A 23,024-nucleotide genomic window follows, 5' to 3' on the forward strand; every position below is an offset into this window, starting at 1 on the left:
ATTAAATTCTGAAATACCAAACTATATATTCAACAAACATTCCTATTTGTGGATGTAGTAGTTTCCAAAACTAGGAAAGTTGGCTTGCTTTTCACCGTTTATAAACAAAGCTAGTGTTTGATATGTTCCTGATCACACTGTAATATCCTGAATTTTGCATTGTGCATTAGCCATAATTAAAATTCTGTGGTTACGTAGGTATGTAGTTTGTTTAAAATTCACATAATCTTGTCTTCAGATCAACAGTTTGAAAAATTTGAAATATCATTTGAATGGGTGTTGGTAGTCATGGTTTAATGGAAACAAAGAACACTGTAATAATGCAGCCTATTTCTTTGGAATTTTATTTGTAGGAAATGGAGGATGTTTTACTTTTTTTCTTTCTTATTTTCAGTAAATTATTCGTATTATATGCAAATAGATTAACACTAATCCTGGAAATTTCTCATTCTGTATTCCCCATGACTTGTTTGGAAATACCTTTTTATTTCTGTTCTTCTCTTTAAACATGCAATAAGCCTTTCACTCAGCTGCCAATTTTGTCCATTCAAAAAGGGACATGACTGTTGTCCACTTACTTTCAAGGTATGTTATTAAATTTCCAGATGAGGCAAGCAGATGAACGTCACGGCATACTTGTTCTGAAGCCTTCTGCTTATTCTGCTTCAGAATAAGAATAATAGGGTACTCTAAGCTAGGCTTAGATAATCCTTAAGGTCCCTCTTGACCCAAATCGTTCTGTTGTTCTCTGACTGGTTTTAAAACTTTGGTGATCAAAATCACCAGGCTTTGATGCAAATTTTCCACTGGCATTATGTTTTCTGCTCCTCTCTTTTTCATGACTTTTTTAAATATGAAAAGATTGCTGTCATCGTTGGACCATAGTAACTGCATGAGTTCCTCCATCAGTCATTAACTAAAATGCACCTGCACGTTGATACCTTGTGTAATGTAAATAATCTAGACTGGTTTATAAACCCTTTTTCCACTGCTGAGCTTCACTCTGTGCCAGTAAAGTCTCTTGGCAGCTGCTGCTGAGGTGGGGTGCCTGACTGCTCCCCAGGTGAAGCTGGTTGTGAATTTTAAGAGTATTCCTCCCTGGGGCATAACAAGGAGGGGACCTAAGATGGGTGCCTGAGAGCACCCATCTGGGGCACGCTGGGGAGGACAGGAGCACAGATGCTATTAGTGCAGGGCAAGCTGGCAAAGAGCTGTGCCAGTGATGGCTCTGGCTGCACCTGGGGTCGCACCAGCATCCACATGGATGGGGCATCCACAGCTTCCCTGGGCAGCCTGTGCCAGGGCCTCACGACCCTCTGAGTGAAGAATTTCTTCCTTAAGAAATTTGGTCATGGATTGCTTGATGTAATGACCCTGTGTGTGACAGGCATGTGACCCTCCTCTCTGAGGGTAAGGTACCACTTGTAGAAAACAGAAGAAGCAAAGGGGAGCAGAGATTGAAGCCTTTCTCATGATGTTTTAAGAAGATGGGTAACTCACAATGTAGCAGGGAAGGTCCTATGGGAGTTCTCTGGAGGGCAGTTTGGACTGTTCCTCTCTGCCTTTTCCCAGAGTGTACTCCATCAGCAGCCACACTGCTCATCAAGACCTGGGTCAGCAACACTATGGTCACAATTCATCCGTTTTCCTTTTTTCCTTTGTTTTCTAGGATACTAGAGGATTTCCATTCATCTTACCTGACCATTGTGGCCTGGCAGCCTGAAGTCAACATTAAAAGCAGTGACTTCCGTGGCTAGAAAGTAGCAGTGATAAAAGGAAAATACATCAGGACCAGAGCACTGCACTGTCTAGATGGCATGTTTATCACTGAAAGACTAGCACAATGCTTGTTATCCGTTAATCACAAGAAGCAGGACTAGAGGGAACGCGTAGTCCACCCATCTGCAGCCAGGCTACATCTGCTATGCTTGTACCAATCTTGGTACCTCCAGTCTCCAAACATATTTGCCTTCTTCCCATGGAAGTTTGAAGATGTCCAGGGATGGAGGCTCTGTGAGCTCTCCGGGGATCCTCTTCCAGCACTTAACTGATCTCAGTAGAGAGATGGGGGTGGGTTGGGGGGTATTTTTGCTAATAGCTGTCTGCAGTTTCACTTGGTGCAGATCCTCATTCATTTCCTTCCTGACATCACCTTTTCTTCTTTCTTATCCAGCTGATGCAACTCCTTTTCCTCAGTTAATGTGCAACAACTGTGTTTCTGAGTTGTCTCTAGAGATGGCTCAACCTGTGTCAAATCTGCCAAAGATTGTTGGTAAAAGGTCAATAGGGTCCAGGGCCAGTGACAGATTAGAAGCAGTAGCAAATACAGCTGAGAAAGTGTTTTAAGTAATTTATTTTTATTTGACTTTTTTTGACTTTTCTTTTAAGCACAAACAAATTATTCTGCTGGTCTAAATAATTTTTCCCATACTTTGACTTTGTCATTTGGGATGTTACACCCTGAGATAACTCCCCTGCATCATTACTGAGAATGTAATGGTATCAGTGGGAAGTTTTACAGAAGCTGAATTTACTACTTTGCCATGATTTTGGTAGAAGATAAAGACTTTGTGTTACTCATACAAACTGCCCCAGGTAAGACTAGAACCCTTCTCTCCATTTTTTTCTATTTACTTTTTGGTCTTTCTTTCCACTTAAATGCCTACCCATGTCTGCTGGTATGATCATTTCCAGGTTTACTTAACTGGTTGCCTGTCCCACCTGCTCACTCTGCTGCAGCACATGGTTGTGTGAGGGCAGGCTCCCGGGCACTGCATTTCAGCTCATCTTTTTTGTAGGAGGCCAATGCCTAAGCATGCCCACTCCCTCCTGAGTCCTCACTGGACCCCTGTGCCTATGTCACGGCGTGAACCTTGCTAAAAACAAGCCTACCTCCGGGCATGCCAACTTTGTGGCCCATTTTACTGACAGAACAGATAGACAGGGGGACTGCAGGGTTCCTTCAGTAAATTCTGTTATACTCCAAATGCTGATGTTTAAGGTGTTGCTCGGTCTTTGTTCCGTCTTAATATTTGCCAATATATTTGTATCACTGCCAGTCTTTTGGGTTTGATAACCCTTTGCTTGTGCACCTGACGTACTCTATCTCATGAAGCATGTGGTGTTTTGGTTTCTGCCTTCTCCCAGATGCGTGAAATACCTGAGGTTGGAAGGAAGCTCTGGAGGCACGTGGCGGTAGTCTTAGCCAACTGCATAAACGGCCTATTTAAAAAATCAGCAGAGAAGGTTTGACAGCTGTGAGACTTGTGGCCAATTCATTCAGAACAGAATTTTTGTTCTGAACTAGTCCAGTCAGAGTACTGCCATCCAGAGTGGCTGCCTTTCGAGAGGCAAAACTTTGTGCATGCTCATGTCCACGTGTATTATTGAGAGTGTGAGGGGTGATATTTTCTGTGCAGGTGCAATATGGGTTATTTATTTATTTCATTTTTTTTTCCTAGCAAAAAATATCTGATCCACTCCAAACACCAACTGGTTTGTATTTGTCTGCTTGTAGATTTGAGATACCAGAAACCCTTCCAAGTTGGGCTTTTTTGTAGTCTCAATTTGCACTTTCCTTCTTTTCTGTACAGAAAGCAGGGGAGTTTTAAGGTGTTTTTTTTTTTTTTTTCCAGAAAAAAAATTCAAGTGAAATAAGTTTTGAGATGAATTTACATAAGTATTTTTAACCACAGCACCTGCAGTTTGCTTCAGATTTGAAAATTTCTTTGGTTAATCAAATGTGTATTTTTAGTGGTGTCTCATGTTTGTTGCTTATTTGTTCTATATGTGACGTTGTACCCTTTACTTATGTATTGACTGTCCTGCTTTGTGTATGTGCCTTTGCTGAAAAGAAGCCAAATAAAGTGACTTGTAAAGTAAGACCACATGATTCCTTTTATTTGTAAGTAGCACTCACAGCATGTGTGGGCTTTTGTAAATCAAGCAGTGTAGAATGACAGAAGCATCATGCACAAGCTCTAAGTACGTGAATAATTTCTCTGGAAAAGGCAGCAGTGGCCTTCTGCGTTCTTAAAGACATACAACCTTTTGGGAGTGAATTGTGAAGCAGTGGTTTTTGTTTGCTTTAAAAAAAAAAAATGTAGTGAGAAACTTGGTTATAGTTAAAAGTGTGTAGCAACACTCCTGTTTCCCTAAATGAGTTCATTGGACTAGGTCGTGGGTCTTGCAATACCAGTGAAAGACAGCAACTTACAGTCTGCCTGAGCTCCAGCAGATGGTGGAATGGGTGATTTCCAGAGATTTTGAGAGCACAACATGAACTGCCACTTAGATTTTTCTTTTGCTACAGATGAGTTCTGAAGAACTTCCTAGTAGAGGCTGGCCAGAAGTACGAGTCTCACTGCTGACATATCTCATCTGGAGAGGTGGGAGTTGGTAGTTTCTCCTCTTGGCTCTCCAAGGCTGGACAGCAAAGGGAAGGGAGACAGCTGGCAGCACCACTTCCTGGAGCACAGTGCAGGGCAAACTGTGTTTCCCAGGGAGAAGAGCTGTTTTTCCTATGCAGACCAGCAGAAGGGCTGCTCGTTATGGCCTGGGAGTTGCTGGCAGAGCTGGCCGGGTGTTGCTTGGCCCCACCGCTTGAGGTGCGTTGTGCTAGCAGAGTGGGGTAGGAATCAAGAAGCCAGGGCTGGGGGAGTTCAGGAGGGGGCTGATATTCATTAGCAGGGTTAAATCACCTTCAGGAAACTAGACCGGTCATCTGTAACTTTATAGAAGGTTAACAAACGCAGAATAACAACTTTCCTCAGGAAATGCCAAGGTTGTCTGACAATTGCTTTTTTTGTCTGGCTGCCTGCTCCTCAGAACCTATCAAGATGTTTGCTTTTCTTCTGAGGTCATAATGAATTTAGTTCCTACAGATGTGTCCTCTCTTTGTGTTCTTTTGTCCTGGGCATGCCCAAGGATGCTATTATTCTAAGTCTTGGATTGTGCTGACAGACGGGGCAGGAAGGTGAGTTCTCTGCTAGACAGAACAATTTCTGTGCACAGCTGTAATGATGGAAAGAGTGAAAAGCCAGCAGGCAGGGCTAGGCTTCTAGCAGAGATGGAGTTTGCAAAATGGAATTACCACTTTTGATGGCAATATCAGGATGTCTTTCATTCTTGCCTCAGCTGTTTTCTCCTCGTCTTGCGGCACTGACCACTCACCTTGACATCAAGCCAGCTGCTCCAGCTGCTTCTGAACTGGTGAATGCATGCTTGGGCTTTTACCTGTATCCTTATGTCATCTTTCACTGATACAGGAATTTTGCTTCTGTACAACATAGTTCCAGTTTCCCAATCTGAAGAAATATTCCTGGATACTTCCAGGGAACTTTTTCCCTGTTCTATCATCCCATGTGGTAACTAAAATGCCTTTTCCTTTGTGAGTGTGGCAGAAACTGTTCTTAGTCTGCTGCATAACAAGATGTCAGGGAAGGAAGTGTGGGATAATTATAGAAGTTACAAGGCTGTACCTTTTTTTTTTTTTTTTTTTGACTGTATTTTTTTTCTTAAGATGGGCTGAAGTTAGCAGCAGAGTTGACACTGGGCGAGAATGTGCATGTTGATGTTTATCATTCAGAAAGGGTTAAAGAGCTTTTAAGCTGAAAGAACATAAATGTGATTTTTCTGAGATCGTGTGTAGTGAGCAGCATTCACTTTCTGCACATGGGTGTCACATGCTGTCCTCTCTCAGGGACCTTGTGCTGTTTTTCATTCTGAATAGGACATGTCTATTTCCCAGGCCCTAATCTCATGACATCCAGATGAAAACCAACAGTCTCCAAAATGTCTTTCTGTATAGGCAACCAGCTAATGGTGCACAGATTGTCAGGTGTGCCAGAGGAAACTCACTTCGCTGGTTTTCTAGCATGCTGGGAAGCTCATCAGCACTAGTGCTTCAGTGGTGAGCGTCCTTCCTGACGTCCAGCAGCTTTGTTTTCACACAATCGGACTGGACGGAGCCCTAGGCTGTCTGTTGTGCCTCCGTAGGAAAACAAGCAGGCTGTGAGGTTTTTAGTCAGCACCCCCAAATGCTGAGGTCCTCATGCTGAAGCAAGAGAGATGATCTGCAGCTTCCACGTGCATAATGAATCGGTATCTTTTCCGCAGATGAGGCTCCTTGTGCCATGTGAATGTAAAGGTGGCTCGAAAGAGAGAGGAATTACAGGCTTTCAGCGCTATGGTTGGAGACCAGTAACATGCCCTGCCTGTGGGAGGAAACGTGGTCCCCTGGAGGGGCAGAATGGGGCAATAAAGAATAGGGTTAGAGCTGTGGCTTTGCTAATCAGGGTTTCCTTAAATAAACTAAGGAGTTGGACGTCCTTACTAATTTCAGCTTGGTAATTAATTTCCAGAAAACAACATAGCTGAGTGCCATAGGCTAACAAAAGAAGGAAGTCAGATATTTCCCACAGCTGACCTAGAAGGGGGTGTTAAGCTGATCACTTGGTAGGTAGACATTTCTCAGGCAGGTTGCCTGTTCTGACAGTGACAGGTTAACAAACCTCTAGTGAAGTAGTTAGTGTCATATTTCAGTAGCTAAACATGCCATGAGAGAGTGAAGGATTACTGTTTGATTTCACCCACTAAAATGCTTTTTCACCTAAAGCATTTCTGATTTCACTTCCTTTCATTCTGATTGTGTGCTTCCCTTTGTTCAGGCTTCCTTGCTCCCAGCTGTTCCTTACTTATCTCTCTTTTGTTCTTTTTAAGTGATTTTGCCCAATGAATGTTATCTTCTGTTTATCTCTCCATTCAACTCATCCCATTCTCTCTCTGATAGCCAACTATTTGCAGCAGTCCTGTGTGAAGCTGTTGCCCTCTCCTGGGGTCTCAGTAGCCATGTGGTGAAAGCTGCGCCAATTCTTGTCCATCTTTCCAAACACGAAGTCAGCCTCCCTAGGAGAGGAAAAAAGCCTGGACACCATCACATAGACCAGGGGAAAATGGAAGTGACTGTCTGTCTGTCTGTCAGCCAGCAGCCGGAGCTCCACAGAGACCAGATCCTTCCTGGCACTCTGGGCATGCATTGTCCAGCGCTTAGGTCACCCGTTCGCATATCCTCTCCTCCTTAGCTGCCTGAATTTGGGCTTTGAGACATGTAGAAAGACAAAACGTGCAACTGTGGGCCCTGCAGAGCAGCGTGCTCTGCATTTCATGGTGGAGAAAAAGGGAAGTATGAACTCTCTGTTCTGCTAGTGTTAAGCTCGATTTACATTAAGCAGCTGGGGATTTCTGCTGATTGTTTACATAGAGGTGGCAGTCACTGGCACAGTTCTGCCTTCCTTGTTGGCAGAACAACCTGGGATAAGAAGATAAAAGGTAAGTACAAAATTGTTTTCGTACAGCTTGTTTCCTTGATGAACCCACCAGCCAGCATTCCTCGTGACCCTGAGAGCAATGCTAGGAAAATGTGCAAGGCTTTGATGGATACATAGAAAATATCTTTTTGGACATCTCCGAGGGCATAGCCATGGAAATTGCCTGGGGGTTAGGGAAATGTGACGTGTTTCCTTGGCAGCCATGAGCTCAGAAGGAATCTGAGTGAGAGTGGTTGCACTGGAGGAGATTAGAGGGAGCTCACACGTCTTGCTCAGCCTCCAAATCACATGTCTGGAGTCAAGGAGGTGCTTGCATGTGCTCACCTGTGCTTTCCCGTTGTCCCACTGACTTCTCTGGGTGCAAATGCACAGGTGTGTCTGCTGCAGCAGGTGCTGCCCTTTCACCTCCAGGTAAACACAATGCTCTACCCGTCTGATTTGCTTCATATCAGTGGGAAACACATGTCAGTATTGCCTAGCAACATTGTTCCTACTTGCTCTTTCCCCATGGCTGTAGCTCACTATAGTTGAGTAGGAGGTGAAGTGATTCCTGTTTATTTTTACACAAAAACTCAGTTTAGCACAGGGCTCAGGTAGCAGAACCTGACTCCTCCCACACCAAACTTTAAAAGAAAGGAAAGGAGTGTAAAGGGAAACTTACCTTTCTGAAAGTTTTCTGTATAAATATATTTTTTTAAGTTTTCAAATTTAACAGAAAAATTTCCTTTGCTCTCCAAAGAGTATTTGAGCATTAATCTTGGAGTCTCTGATGTGCCCCTGAACATGTGTTCTTAATGCTTCCTCAGACCAGTATTTCTCTATGTACAGGGAGATGTGAGGAGAGATACATTAAGTGTTTTCTGGCAGAACTGAATTTAAAGCTAAATGAAGGTGAATTAATCTTTTTTGATCTGGAGTGATGGTAGGATCTCAGATGAACCATTCGGAAATATTTTCTCCCTGAACTGTGCAGTATTTATTGGAATCTGAGATTGAATTTGCTGGAATGTTATCACAGATAGAGCATGCATGCTGTTGGCCAGAGCTCTTCCACGGTGAGCTTCTCCTTCCCTCCCTTCTCCCATGCTGACCAGCCGTGTTGTAGCTGGGCTGCCTAGCTGCAGTTTTTAAGAGAAGAAATTGAAAATCACTCCCAAGAAGCTGGGAAATGTTCTTGCATGGGCTGGCTTCCTCCTGAACAGTTTTTTTCACTGGACAGGCAGAAATCCCAGTGCTGGGAGGAGTAGTGACCCGAGTTCATTGAATGCTTGTGGGAGCTGGTTGGCGGTCTACCAAGAGTGAGGGATGCAGAGGGGCAGACCCTCTCCTCCTGTCCCCTTGAACCAGACAGGGAGCAAAGGCATTATGAAACCCTAGGAGTTACTCAGCACAGCCTTGCTGAAAACCCGAGGGTGAGCTTTTTGCCATAGCCTCCCAGTGTTGTTTACTATGAAGCATTTTTCGAGCTGTGAAGAGTTTATTTTCTTGAGTGCACCACTGGCCTTAGCTGTTCTGCTTCACGTGAGGTCTGGGCTCTCAGAGTTTTCATACGCATTTCTGCTAGTGCTGTGCAGGCCAAATTTGGGTAAAAAAATTGAATCTAATGCTGAATTTGGGCAAGATAAAACTCTTTGCTAAGCATGGTGTCTAAAAGTCAGTATAAAAGCATTGTTAAGCTTTTTTTTTTTTTTTTTTTTTTTTTTTTGGCATGTAAACAACACTGTGCAGAAAGTCCTCCCATCTATGGAAAAAAATCCCACTATTCCCACAGGAATGGGAACTGTGCCTTGGCTAGCTAAAATAGTTATTTTCTTTCTCCCTTCTGACGTACTGTTCCATGTTAATCTATGTAATCTAAAGAGTCAAGGGGTACAACTAAACACAGAAAACAACATGGGCACCCCAGCATCCAGAAAAATTGTCATGCTGAATGCAGGGTCACTGCAGAAGATTAGAAGTGGAAATTTCATATGGTACAGGCAGCTGACCCCACTGATTAGAGCAGACTTCTGGTGTCCTGGAAGCACTCTCCTTGGGATATTTTCCTGTTGTCTTCAAAAAGTGAAGTTTCTGCTGTAAAAGGTCTCTCTTCCTCAGTCTTTGCTGTATTATCTGAAAGCTTGGTATTTTAGTATAAGAAAGGAGATATTCCTAGAAACTGCGTCTTTTTTTCTTTCTTTTTTTTTTCTCTCTCCCTCTTTTTTATTTTATTTTTTTTTAAGCGGTAAACAGTAAGCATGAATTTAATTGCTATTGTCCTACCTTGTATTATGCGGATGTTATGACAAATTATTCAACAAACTATAAAACCTCTGCTGAATGGATTTACACCACTCTTGGGACAGTGAAAGTAGACTTAGTTTAATGCCCTTGCTTCATTTGTTTGTACTATGTATAGTGAGGCTGTTTTAACCATGTGTAAAATCTACTCCATTACAGAATGGATTTTGGCAGATACAGCTTTCATGTGATTATTATTCATATGTGCTCCTGGTGGTACCAATATGCAGTTGTTAGTCATTCCTGCTGAAACCTTTGGGAGAGAGTTTTGGGCTGTATTTAGAATTGAGTGGAATTTATGCCCTTCTGAGAAAACACTTAGTGTGGGGTTGTTTCCCACGGAGGAAATGCCCCTGAACAGGCCTTCAGGAGAAGTGGGGTTGTTGATACAGCCATGTCTCAAAATACAGCTCTATCTTAGTCTGTCTGTCTGAAGTTGATACATTATTTAGATGGTTACAAATCATTCTTGCCTGCTGGCATGCACATATATGGTATGTATCAAAGTATTTATTTTCAAAACAAGGAATTTATATTCATCTTGTCATACTATAAATAAGTCAAGAAATAAAATAGTGTTTCACCATCTTTGCTGTCAAAAGCTTGCTTCCAAAAATAGTGTAAATATAAACAATTGTGTTTTTTCCTTTCCCGCTGAAATGATGGGGGGAGCCTCCAGTGATATTAATGAATATTTTTTGGGAGGTATTTCAAGGTTTGGTAGGTGTTCCATAATGTTTTATTCTGCTTACATAAATTATGATGAAAATGTTTCATGGTAAGGAACAGACAGCTTGCAAACAACACTAAGCAATGTAAAATTCTCCATCTGCAGGCTCTAATTTGCTGCTCTGGCTGGAGGTAAGTGATGACAGTGATTAGGACATACAACAAACCAAATAAACTGTGCTGAGACTTCAGGTAAGGGGGTGGATTTTCTATTAATCTTCCTTTTCAGTGGCATTTCCAAACCTGTAACTATTTGGAAATGGAGTTGCCACAGTTTGTCTTTGCTTATAGGAAGTGGCATGGTCTCAAAGGATGAGCTGAGAACCTCTTCAAGGCGCTGAGAGACAGGCAATGGTGGAGCCAGTTGCCTCAGGCAGAGAAGAGGTATGGAGCCTGACCTGCTTGATGGGGGTGCTGAAAGCACTGGGCAAGGAGAAACCACGGGGAGTAGCAGGCTTGATTACAGGATTTATGTGGATTACAGGGAAGAGTTTAGCTTTGTGAAGAGAAGACTACAGGGTTGCTTCTTTGTGGGATTTGACGAGAGGGCAGGTCTGAGGCCTGCTGTGCTTCCAGGTGCTGTAGGAGAGCCTCTCCCTATGGAGGCACAGGGCCTCCTCTGATTTTGTTGCATGTATGAACTCACCTATTTGCAGGAGAGCTGAAAGAGTCTCAAGTTGTACCAGGGCGGCTTAGATTGGACATTAGGCAGAATTTCTTCATGGAGGGGTTTGTGAAGAACTGGAACAGGCTGCCCAGGGAAGCAGTGGAGTTCTCATCTCTGGAAGTGTTTAAGAGACGTGTGGATGTGGCAAGGTACATGGTTTAGTGATGGCACTCAGCAGATCAGGCTGACAGTTGGACATGGTGATCTTGAAGGTGTTTTCCAACCTAGATGATTTAATGATAATTAAATGCTGATTTAATGATAATTAATTCTGATATTTTGTTGATAGACTTTCAGAGAAAACTGACATGACAGAACAGAATTATCTGCTGCCACCTCACAGTGTCCTTGTAGGTAGGTCCTTGCTTCCATGATTGACTTCAGACAACTTGGTGTTTTTCTGCATTTCAGCAAAGATGGCACAGTACCCTCTAGCACATGAGAGTTCATCCTTCTGCTCCTCATCTGCTCTCGGTTCCTTTTGGTGCTTTCTTCTGGGGTGGCAGGTCCCAGGCTCTTGGCTGGGACTCTTTCTACATAATAGTTTCCAGGCTGGAGCTTTCATTTCCAGAACAGATCTAGTTACTTTCAAGAAAAAGAAGACTTGTCTCCTCCTTCCCAACTGCTAACTTGAACCAATCGCCCCCTTACTAAAGACACAGGCTGCTCAAATGGTAAAAATGGAAAACCCAAACCACCAAAAGTCACATCAGGAGAATTTTCACTTCTTCTCTCAGAAGCAAAATATGTACACCTAGTGGAAGACATCTATCTAGCAAGAGACCATCTTAAAGGACCCGCAATAAGTAGCTACTGGGGTGCAACTACTGCTGTGCTGTACAGCAGGTCTCTGTGTGTGCAGGTCAAGATTGCCCAGGCTATCTTGTCTTCTGTGGGGAACATGTGATTTTTCTAATTACCAGAGATTTTCATTTTTCCCCACCACCATTAGGGAAATCCTCAGTCCTCTGTTTCCCCTGGTAGGAGAGGATTTGGATGTAAAAGATGCCATACCAAAAGTACTGTTAGTCTCCCTATAAAGGAAGAGGAGGTGGCATGACCCAGGTGTGTAAACCTGGTGGATTTAGGTTGGGAAAAATCTTTAGGTATTAGTGTGCAGAGCAGTCTCTTCTTTTTCATCTTGTGTTATGTATGACTGAAGCAGTGTAGCGCAGAAGAGAAAAAGCACTACGAATGAAGTCTCCAAGCCCTAACTTGAAAAAAAAATTCTGGTTTGTCCTATGGGAGTAGGAATTCAAACTACTCACTGAATCCTAATTTTGAGTACATGTTTTCTTTACATTTCATAACATCCAGAGAGCAAGCCGCCAGCAACCTTTGAGCTTTAGCTCCACATCCTGAGAAAGTTCAGATTACTTTCTTCACTGCATGTCTTTTTTCCTTCCCAAGCAGGAAGAGGTGAAGACCCATCAGACCACAGCTTGCCTTGCTCCCTGTGAGAAATGCTGTTGACATAATGACCAGGCTTAGGAAGGAAGGGTTAGGAATGAACTGTTCTTTTCTTGTACCAAAACTTTTCCTAAACTGTCTGGTTGACTCCCATCCGTTGTTTTCCCTAAGTGGTTCTGGTGGCTACCACTTAATTACTACAAGCAGGACATTGTGGAAGGGAGTGTGAGAGGTGGAATAGATGGGGGCAAGTTGGTCAATGAATTGCTTTTTTTTATATTGTAACCTTCACTGCCTGAGTGTCTGAAAATTGCCAGGGAGGAACAAAATGTGCAGCTGTGAGTTTTAGCTCACAAGAAAAAGTTAGGAGAGAAGAGGAAGGAGGGCCACAGCTGTTGGTGTGGATGGGAGTATGTAGTGACTTTAATGGTGCAGGTTCAAAAATTGTCAAAGGTTTTCTCTGTCTTCCCCTGCTTATCTTGTACCTCCTCTGTTCTTGTGTCATAACTTTGCTTACTACCCACAGGCTAATTCTTTTTAATTTTGTGTGTATGTCTTTTTCTTTTCCATCTCATATTTGTTTGCCCTTTTGGCTGTGAATTTGCCATTGCCCCTGTACCCTGCCATACTCAAAGATTAGATATGGTGCAGTTGAAACGCCAGCACTTTCTGGCTCCCAGTGAAATGCATTTTGGCAGTATTTTGCCAGTACTGCTGGGAGGCTCAGGGATCTTTATGGGCAGATTTCATACAGCTGTGATTGTGAATAGAAAGGTATGTTTTGAAGTGCTTTGAAAAGTATAGAGATGTGGGTCAGAGGAAGGCTTCATGATGTCTATTTTCATCAGTGGACAGATGCTGTGAGGGTGTGGGATTAGTCTAATAAGCATCATTGATTTTGTTATCAGCTCACCCAGATGTAGACTGGGAGGGGGGCAGGGGATTGGGTGAAAAATAGTTTTACAATTAAAAGGTTCAAAAGTCTGAGAGTCCTATTTTTCTAGAACTTGCTACTGTGAACTTGATGAAAAGATAATTATAAAGGAAACTACTACAGACTGTACATCCTGATATTTAATAGTTGAGTTTTATCTGAGTGACTCACTCCCATGACAGAAAAAAAAAAACAAACATGCCACCATTTATTCTTTCCACTGTCAATATCTTAAAGTATTCCACCTTCAGGTCTGAGAAGCTATGATTAATTTGATAAGCTGTAACTTTCCATGTTATTTTTTCCAGTGTTTTTGTGTGCGTCTGATATACAAGTATGTTTTGTCATTTTATTTTTGAACTAAGAGTAATTCAAAGGCTGGGAAGATAAGGAAACATTTTGCGCCAGTAATCACTGAGGTTAATTCTGGAAAATAAGAAATTATAGAAAAACAAATGATTATTGGAAAGACTGAAATGTTATCAGAGATCGAGTATAGTGTGACGTTCTTACTTTGATTACATAAATGCAGCTATTCCAAAGCCCTGGAGCAGCGGGGATGCAGTGCGTGCACTGCAACTTCTGCCACTGTAAATGCACCCTGGGATGCTGGGGAGCCCTGGTGATCATTAATCCCTTATCTGTCCTCACACAAAGCTCTTGCACAGAGGCAGGCTGACGTATTAGACTTTCCAGAAGTCTTTTAACATCATTACGGCCCATGAGGAGTGAGAGAAACAGAAAAGGGAGGGTTGGGTATGTGGTAGCAACCTTCTGCTGGCAGAAGAGGCTAGATGGTCATTCACCTCAGTGGGTGCCATCCTGGCTTTTTTTTTTTTAAGAGAGCTAGCATGGAATGAAGCATGCTGTTCTTTATTACGTGTTGGTATAGAATATGGGGTAATAATAATGGTTAATAATTGTAAAATAGTCAATAATATTAACTGTTAATAATAACACCTCATGTTAGTTTTATGTTAACTGTTTAAATGAAACACTATTACTGGCTTCTTCAAGGTCACATTGCAAGCTTCAAGTCCTTCCTTGCCAGTCTGCAGGAAGTTCTTACTTCACAATAGTTGATGATATAGTCAGTTCCCAGGTTTTATGCTTCTGCAAACCAAACCACATTTTAAAATAATTATTATTGTTTTGTCCAGGAAGTTATTCAACATCGGTATTCTCAGAGTTGCTCAGCATCTAATCTGGACAGTGGCATTCAGTTCTCCTCCAGTAAAAATAACAGCCTATCAAACTGATATTCCAGGAAAGTCTGTCAAACGGATGGATTACAGGAAACCCCAGAGAGAGCCTGCATTGAAATAGATCCTAAGGAGATGACAGATACATGAATCCCAGTGTTTTGCCAAAGTTGGAGACAGGTACAACCCTGTAGATATAGGTGGTAGCTCTGTTACTGGCACTGTGCATTGTCATCAGATATTTATTTAGACAAGAAGTAGCTTTACTTCTTTTTACTGAGCTGGCAAACCAGCAGCTTCCAGGAGTACAGACCACTGAACAGTGGGACTGGCCCATGTTTGGAGTATGTGGTACCCTCCATAGGGTCTGCCTGCGAGCAGGTAAAACAGGATATTTGTTGGAGAGAGATCTACCTGTGGCAAAGCAAACCCCAGTATCTTTGCTCTGGCAAGAGAGTTCCAGGGTCCTCAGTTTAGCTCAGTATTTGCTATATTCCCTGTCTAATCAGCCACAACACAGAGAAAGAAGCACAGACTGTTTCTTCTCTTGCTGAAAGGTGCTGTCTTACTCTGTAATTCAAGCTGCGGAGGCATCTCTAGCTCCTGTGCAAGTGAGAACACGTACATCACACACAACATCTTAGTTCAGGAAATAAAGGCCTACAGTGAGGATGTGAGGATTCATTCTTTAGTCTTTCTGATGGTTCATATTGTGTAGAGCTTGTGGTTGTAAGGTATTAAACCGCCTTTTTTTTTTTTTTTTTTTTCCTATTTCATTTCAGTGAGATTTCTGTTGTTTTAGTTTTGTTTCTTTAATTTATTTAGTTAGTTATTTTAAGGTGGGGCAAGATTATTTTTTTTTCTCTGTAAAGCAAACAGTAATTACTGGCATAAAACAGTCACATATTTTCCATGTTGTGGTCTTCAGTTACCTGGATTTATTGTTCAGCTCATACAAAGAGGGGTGGCAGGCATTGATTGATACTATATTGTAGTGTTGCTGAATGGGTGTCCAGTATGCTTTAGGCTGGGCTTCAGAGGTACTGAACTAGCCCTATGAGACCGGATTCTTGAATTTGTCTGAGATAAATGGTTTTGGATGACTTTTGCTATAACCCCTTGGAGGAACACACAGATGATAAACATCCTGGATGTTTATTGCAGCAAACACTGTAGTAGAAAGTCTTCCATCCAGAGGCTGAAGTTCAAACGTAGGAAGCTCAAACAAGATGAGTGTCAATTCTTGGTTATGTCTTCAGTCCAGTTTTTAGTTATGCAAAAATACTTGGTGTTGAAGTGTTATGGTGTTAAAATACTATTCATGGGATGCTCAGATAAAACTGTTAATATGCTCGGCCTTAAAGGACCACAAAGAATGTCTTTTTTTGGGAAGGGAATGTGTACTTGGGCTGCCCTGCACAGAACTCCATGTTGACCGGATAAGAGGCAATCTGTCCCATAGAGGTCACGTCTGTGGTAACAGTGACCAACTGTGTTCGAGAACTGAGCTGCAGTTCTCCTCATTGAGATAGAAAAGCCTCATTAAAGCCAAATTAAACCAATGCATTAGCATTTTCTGAACTGTCCTGCAAGCCTCTATGAACTTTTATTTGATGAATTATTAGTCCAGAAAAAACCAGTTTGTTTCGATTTACTTTGACATATTAAATGAAAGGGGGACTTCCTGAAAGCTGTGCTTGAAATGTCCAAACCCAGGTGTTGGTTACTGAGTAATTGCATTTGCATTTGGCTGCTACTTGTTGAGTTTCCTGGGATTTGCTTAGGCCAGAATTTGGTGGCACCACAAAATACTGAGTGAGGCTGAAAATACATTTTGGGGAGCTGAAGGGAAGGCACACTGCCCTCAGAGTGCTGATGGGAAGTTTTTCTCAGTCGGCAACATGACAGAGGGTGTTTGTCCATTGAAGACAGTGTCTGTTCTGAACAGATTAGAGAGGACTGTGGAAACTAACAGGAATGGGCACTGAGGACCACCCTGGTGGAAGGGCAGTGAGCACTGCATAGGAAAAGGGTGTGTGAATTCCCACTGTGTGCTGAGGGTTTGAAGATAATTGCATGGAGAAAGGAAAGAGCTGAGAGATTGCCAGTGAGAGCACTATTTGCTCTTGAAATTAAAAAGCGGAAAGGAGATCCCAAAAGAAGGAGGCTGGCCAGATAACAGGATGAATAATAGGAAAAACAGCATTATGCCATTATGTGGATGGAAGTTAAGAAATGTTAGAACCAGACCAGATGGTAACACATCATCCGTCTCTGGCCTCCTTGGGCGTGTGAGCGAAAGTCTTAGTCTATGTTTTACCCAAGGGACTCTCCCTTGTTCAGTGACAAAAATAGATAACACTCATACTTTCTGGTTGTTCGAGATGTCATTTCAGTGATCTTCAGTGCTATGAGTGCTTCAAAGGCCTGTGTCTTCTTATCCCCTGCTGCTGCTCCTGAGCACCCCTTCACCTCTGGGCTACTCCAGAGCACACAGCCTTTGGGACAACACTGTGAAACACTTTTTCCGCTTGTTCAGACAAAAATAGTTTTCATACTTCTAGAGGTTTTCCAGACTCTTCTCCCGCCTCAAGAGGCTGGGTTGGCTTTGTCAGACTGTTATCAGACCAAGCCCCAGCATTCAATCACAGGCACAGGGTGACACCTCGCTGTGGCCCAGCAGTGGAGATATCAGTGGCACTCAGTTGTCCCATGCAGGTGACAGTGCCAGCTGCTCTTCTGCACCCCTCTCCTCTGCCCATGGCTGTTGACAGAGTCCAAGCCTGTCATTTCAAAGTAGTAAAGCAATTACTTTGAGGTGACACATTGCATGTGTAAGAATTGTAGGGCATTGCTCTGTGTGCGTGATGCCCTGAATATAGCTCTTTTATCAGCCACATGGGAGTAAATACACATCTGTGGCAGATTTAGGGAAAACAAAGATGGGCTGACAAGAGAAAAATATTTTGGTTTTGAGAGGAGGTACATTAAAGCCTCTATTTTTGTACCTGAACATCTGCATAGTGTCTGCTTGTTTTCCCAAAGACCTTTACGAGTTCTGGACAGTCCCAGAAAAAAAAAAAATGTTTATTTCTCATCCTAACTTTTCCTCTCTGGGAAGGGCCACAGTGCAGTGACCACTCCTAGAAGGAAAACCAGGACTTCATTATTCAGATCTGTTTGTCTTGGAAGACCTACAAACACCGTAGTGCTCCTATGACACATGACATGGGTCTGACTCCCTGTCTACTCCGCGTTGTTAATTTAGGCAGCTGTAGCTGTTGCCGTAGGTTTGTGGCTCCTGAGTAACCCTGTAGGAAATCTAAAGTTGCACCAGAGGTGTGTGCTGGATCAGATAACCTAATGAGAGGTCTCGAGTCTTCCTGTGAGCCCTGCCCACTGTTGGCCACGTTGGCTGGAGGAGGCCACACAGAGCCCTGCTGCCTTGGCCTGATGGGCAGCAGGCCTCAGCCTCTGCAGTCCCAGTCTTGTATGTGTAAGTGGGGGCTGAGTATGTTTATCATGGCTCATTGCAAAACTCACCTCTAAATGAAGCTTTCTCACTGGCCACAGTCATTTTCCTTCAGGAATGCAGATGTCTTGGTTGCCATCACCAGTGGCTGAAGCTCTATAGGAAAGAAAAATGGTTGAAGGGCACGGTATCCTCTCTGCATGTGCAGTTTGCTCTAAGGCATCAAATGGTTTCAACAACATCGAAGTGTTGTTCTAGTAGCAGTGTGCAAGCAGCGGTGGGATTACCAGTAGGAATTTGTGTCCTACTTCAAAAATAGGAGCTTTGTCAAAACATAGCCTGTCATAACATACAGTTACAGACTAACCTGCTAGAAAGTATGTCTAGCATTTAAGAATGAAAAAACAGAGAAAGTAAGATCAGAAATTTAAAGATAATCTAATCCTGTGCAACTATTAATAAAAGATATATAAGCTGGTAATAGAGCCGTCATTCTGGACGAATAGCTAGCTATCTAAAGGACGTTTATGTATGGAAAAAGAACTAAGAGAATGCTAGGGAGATTAATTTTAGACATCATGTTAAAATTTTCAGGCTTAAATTTATAATCTTCCTCCTTTGTATATGGGCAAATTACAGTTTTCTGGGGCCCTTTCATAGGGTATGTTTATTTTTTTATTCTTTGGGAGATAAGTGATAGTTAAATGCAATAAGTGTGTTTTCTGATTATAGAAAGATGTACGTTGCATGCCTCGCTGGGACAGTCCTTTGGGTAAGGCATTTTACAGGATCCGACTAGTAATTGCAGGGAGGCTTCTCTCACTTTGCAGTCCTGCTGCTGATCCCAAGGGCCCACTACAAACCATAGGCTCTGCTCCTCTTACATGTGCTCGTGCTGATCTACTTGGTGGACCCTGAGTAAATCTTTTACTTTTTGCCTCCTTTATTGCATCTTTCACCTCCACTTCTGTAATTTGTAAAAGAGGGTTAAGTGACTGGCCTACTGATCCCCTGACTTCAAGGACATTGCTCTGATGGCTTTTCCAGGAGCTCTGTTTATGGGTAAGGAAGTCGGGGAGAAGTCATAGATCAGGATTTAGTCCATGGTTTTCTTTCACTCTCTACATTGATACTTGCTGTGTGTTTCTAGTGGTTATCTTTCAGTGATTTTAATAGAGCTCCTCTAGCAGTAAATCATGCCAGGGAATTTTCCCTGCCTCCACATATTATATAGGAATTGTCCTTTTCCATGATGGGAAGGGGTTAACTGCAGTTGCTGCAGCTAATATGGTATGTCTGTTCCACTAGCTCCAGCTACTCTGGCATGTTCTGTGTATGTTAACTATAAAAAATATTATTTTCTTTTATTATTCATTTTCTTCCTTTCCACTCGTCTTTGTGAATTCTTCTTCTATGAGTTCTTAGGAATTGTTTATGCCAGAGTATCCTGGGGAACAGCTGTAACCAAACTATTTTTCTGTGTGACAGAAAGCTGGGATCAAAACTCTCACCACCACTAACCTTTGTATTTGTTATTACCTGGTATGAAAACTATTGTCAGATACATCCTACTTTTCCCTGTTTACCTAAAAGCCTGTGATCTTGATGTAGATGCTACAAGGATCAGAGAAACAGAAGCCTAAGGGCTGGACTGGAGCTTTTGTCTCATACAAATCTTTGACTTCTCTTTGCTGCCACCTTCATGTTCAGGGGGGAGAAGGTGACTCTGTTCTATGTTATGGAGGGATGTGCTCCAGCTCTCATATTGGCACCTTCCTCGTGTTGTCTGTCGCACTTGCTGCTGCCTCTGAACTCTTTGGAACAGTGCTATAGAGCAGTTTCTTTCATTCCTTTGTTTCTGACAGGCTGAGACAAGTACTTTATGCAGCAGCTCATGGTACCTTTGCTTCCTGCTCAGTTTTTTATCTGTTGTTGTAACAGGACGTCCATAAATTAACATTAATTGAAGATCTTCAGTTCTGGATCTAGACTCAGTGCATCAAACTCAGACCCAACATATAGATCAGGTGAGCAGATATCCTTCTTAATCTTGCCTGAGATTATCCAGGTGGAGCACTTCACTACAGTTGGAAAGGAGGCTTGTGGTTGATGGAAAATAGGCATAGAACAGCAGGATGAAGGAGGTTGTGTTCTCCTTGGTGAACATAGTCAAGTCGCTGGGTCCCACTGTGGATGAGAAGGCTTTCTTCATAGTTGGGGCATGAATCAGACATTTATGGTGTGATTCAGTGCCCACTTAACGGTAACATGTATGAATTGTTATATGATTCATTTTCCTTCCATGAGTCTTAAGGGGGCCTGTTGATAGTTAACACAGATGCACTATTCTACTTCAGGTGTCTGCAACAGGTGGGATGAATCACACATGAGAGTCTGGGTCCAGTGGGAAGATGATAAGGTCTGTTTGGAGATGTTTGATTTTGTCCTGTGTGACAGATAAGGTTTTATTTTGTTTTAGTTAGTTACTTTCTTAAGGAAAAAGAAACAGAGGAAAAATGAACATGTCTTGAAACCTTGCATTTGTCAGATATGAAGCTAGAAGGGAGCAGAGAATGCCCTGGACAGAAGTGTAGTCAGTATTCCTTACACATTCTTGTAAGAAAATCCAAAGAAAGACCATTACTTTAGCAGTTAATTTGTAGAAGTAGAAGAAAGCCCTGCAGTTAAGGCAGCCTGTTAACAGGGTAGGGACTGGGAGCTCTGGCGTTCAGAGAGTCACCAAAATGAAAGATGTGCAACTTCTTTCCTTGGCTTCATGTAGCCAGGCACAGGCAGGGCTCAGGGCAGAGATGGAACAACTTTCATCTTTGTAGCGGGCTCCTCTGGGTAAAGACAGGTAGGAGATGGTGGGGGTATTGATAAAAGTCTTGCTCTTTTTCTGTCTGGAACATAAATTTTTAGATGTCAAGGTTTTTCACTAACACCAGGGTGTTTAAAAAGCATAGACTTTGAGAAAAGACTTGAAATTGAATCCGTATTTTAAAATGGATTTGTCATCACTCACTGCACTTGGTGTTCTTTGGTTGAGAAAATTAGTGTTATCCTCAGCCAAAATTCAAATACTGTTAAAAAATGTGTGGAGTAAACGTGCCTAACTCTGAAATTTTAACATTTTTGTGGGATTTTCTCTTTAGACATATAGTATTTTAGGAGAATGAGGCACAAGAGGGTGAGAAATTGAGGATATAATTTAAGGAACATAAGTTTTGTCTCGTTCTTAATAAATGAAAGCCACTTTTGTCTGGTGGCACATTGTCCTGTTTTCCAAAGAACTGCAGAAAAGCACCTGCTCTCTCCTAAAAAGATCAGACTGCTCACACACAGCCACCATGCCACACTTCATTGCCATCTCAAAATAGGTGGCACATCTTCTTTGAGCACTGTGAGAATACAAGGGAAAACCAAAGAACCCCCAAAATCTCTCTCCCAACCCCACCCCCCCAAAAAAAAAAGCAACAAAAAAAAAAAAAAAAAAAAAAAGAGGAAATTAATTGAGGTTTGCTGGGTGTAGCGCAGCACCTGTTGAATTTAGGAGCACAGAGCTCCTAAATTTAGGAGCCAGCTTTGGCTGGCAGCAGGGACACAGTGGCCTGACGTAGCTGGGGGTCCTGCTGGACACAGCTGTGCCCGTGCTCAATCCCTGCTGCTTTCTGCCATCTAGTGGTTAGCAAAACCTGTCTTCTGCCGAGCAACTAACATTAAAAAAAAAAAACAAAAACAAAAAAAAAAAAGAGAGAGAGAGAGGCAGGATGCAGTATGCTCTGGGGGAAAGACAAGCGAGGCACGACAAGCATTCTGCCCTCTCTTAGCCAAGTGGACACAACGCTCCTGCATCCTCGGGTCTGAGTTCTCTTTTCCAGAACATGGCTGGGTAGCACAGGTTTTTCTTGCTGATTTTGCTGATTCCAGCCTCATCTAGACTGAAAAGTACTTCAACATCTCACTTTTGGAAGTTGCCAAACAACTAAGCTTCCAATTTTTTATTTTTATCATTATTATGATTATTTTATTTTTGGTGAGTCTTCACCCTCACTTAACTGATTGGAAACAACTATTAGGTTAGTCTGGTGCCCAAGCAGTGGCACTGTGCCACTGAGTGCTGCCTACTCTCCAGATGCTTTATATACAGAAAGAAATCCTGACCAACTCCAGTCTTCAGGGAAGGTTGCAAGCCTTGTCAGGTTATCAGGATTTTTGTTACTGCACTGTAAGAACAGTTCCTAGAGGAAGTAGAGTGCTTTGACTCATTCATCCAAAATTTCCATCCATATAGAAAATGAAAAACAATATTGTGTTTTAAAAGTCTGGTACTTTCCACCTTACCCTTTGTGGTAATGAGATAAAGTAAAAACAGGAGATTGATGTGTCTTTATTACTTATATCCTCTTCCTCTCCCACCTGCCCTCTTCCCCAGGAAAATCACCACATACCTCGCAGCAGAGGTGCGGAAAAGCAGATGATTTCCCCTGCCTGACTCAGGGGTAGGGGGCAGGGGGCTCCCTGGCTGGTAGGGCAGGTCCTGGCTGCCCCGGACATCAGGTGCCTTCCTGGGGCCAGGGCATCAGCCCCTGAGTGGGGTCAGCACCTAGGTGCTCAAGCCAGAGGTGGTTAGTGAATCCTCCAGGAGGTGGGGAAAATGTGGATTGCACAACCTGTTCTAGGGCCTCACCGCTCTCAGAGTAAAGAATTGCTTCCTAATGTCTAATCTAAATCTACCCTCTTTTAGTTTAAAGCTGTTACTCCTTTTCTTATCGCTGCTATATTTGCATGCAGACTCACCACTGAAAGAGCTCAGTTAAATATTTGGCCTAATCAGAATGCGTTTATCTGTTTTCCAAGGTAAAAAGATATTATGTCACATCTGCAGGGGAAGGAAGAAAGTATGGTGCTGGCTCCTCTTTCCAGTCTCTGCAGTAGGTATTAGCAGGCATGTCGAGGCTCAGGATTGTCACGACTTCTGCCAAAATCAATGTGTATAATT

The 23,024-nt window shown here is 42.6% G+C and overlaps 1 protein-coding gene across 5 annotated transcripts in view; it reads left to right on the top strand.

Annotated features, from left to right (window-relative positions):
* The window catches only part of LOC116488598 (OX-2 membrane glycoprotein-like), a 52,818-nt gene that overhangs the window by 13,129 nt on the left and 16,665 nt on the right, over positions 1-23,024 (top strand). Inside the window, exon 6 of one of the 5 annotated variants that reach the window (XM_032186280.1) lies at positions 1,670-3,609. The exons of the other annotated variants lie outside the window; for them this stretch is intronic. Coding sequence (XP_032042171.1) covers positions 1,670-1,677 — 8 coding nt within the window. The 3' untranslated portion in view covers positions 1,678-3,609. Of the gene's footprint in view, positions 1-1,669; positions 3,610-23,024 lie in introns of those variants that run through there. 5 annotated transcript variants of the gene reach the window in all.

This window comes from Aythya fuligula, chromosome 1 (genome assembly GCF_009819795.1).
Source record: "Aythya fuligula isolate bAytFul2 chromosome 1, bAytFul2.pri, whole genome shotgun sequence".
NCBI classification, from domain to species: domain Eukaryota; kingdom Metazoa; phylum Chordata; class Aves; order Anseriformes; family Anatidae; genus Aythya; species Aythya fuligula.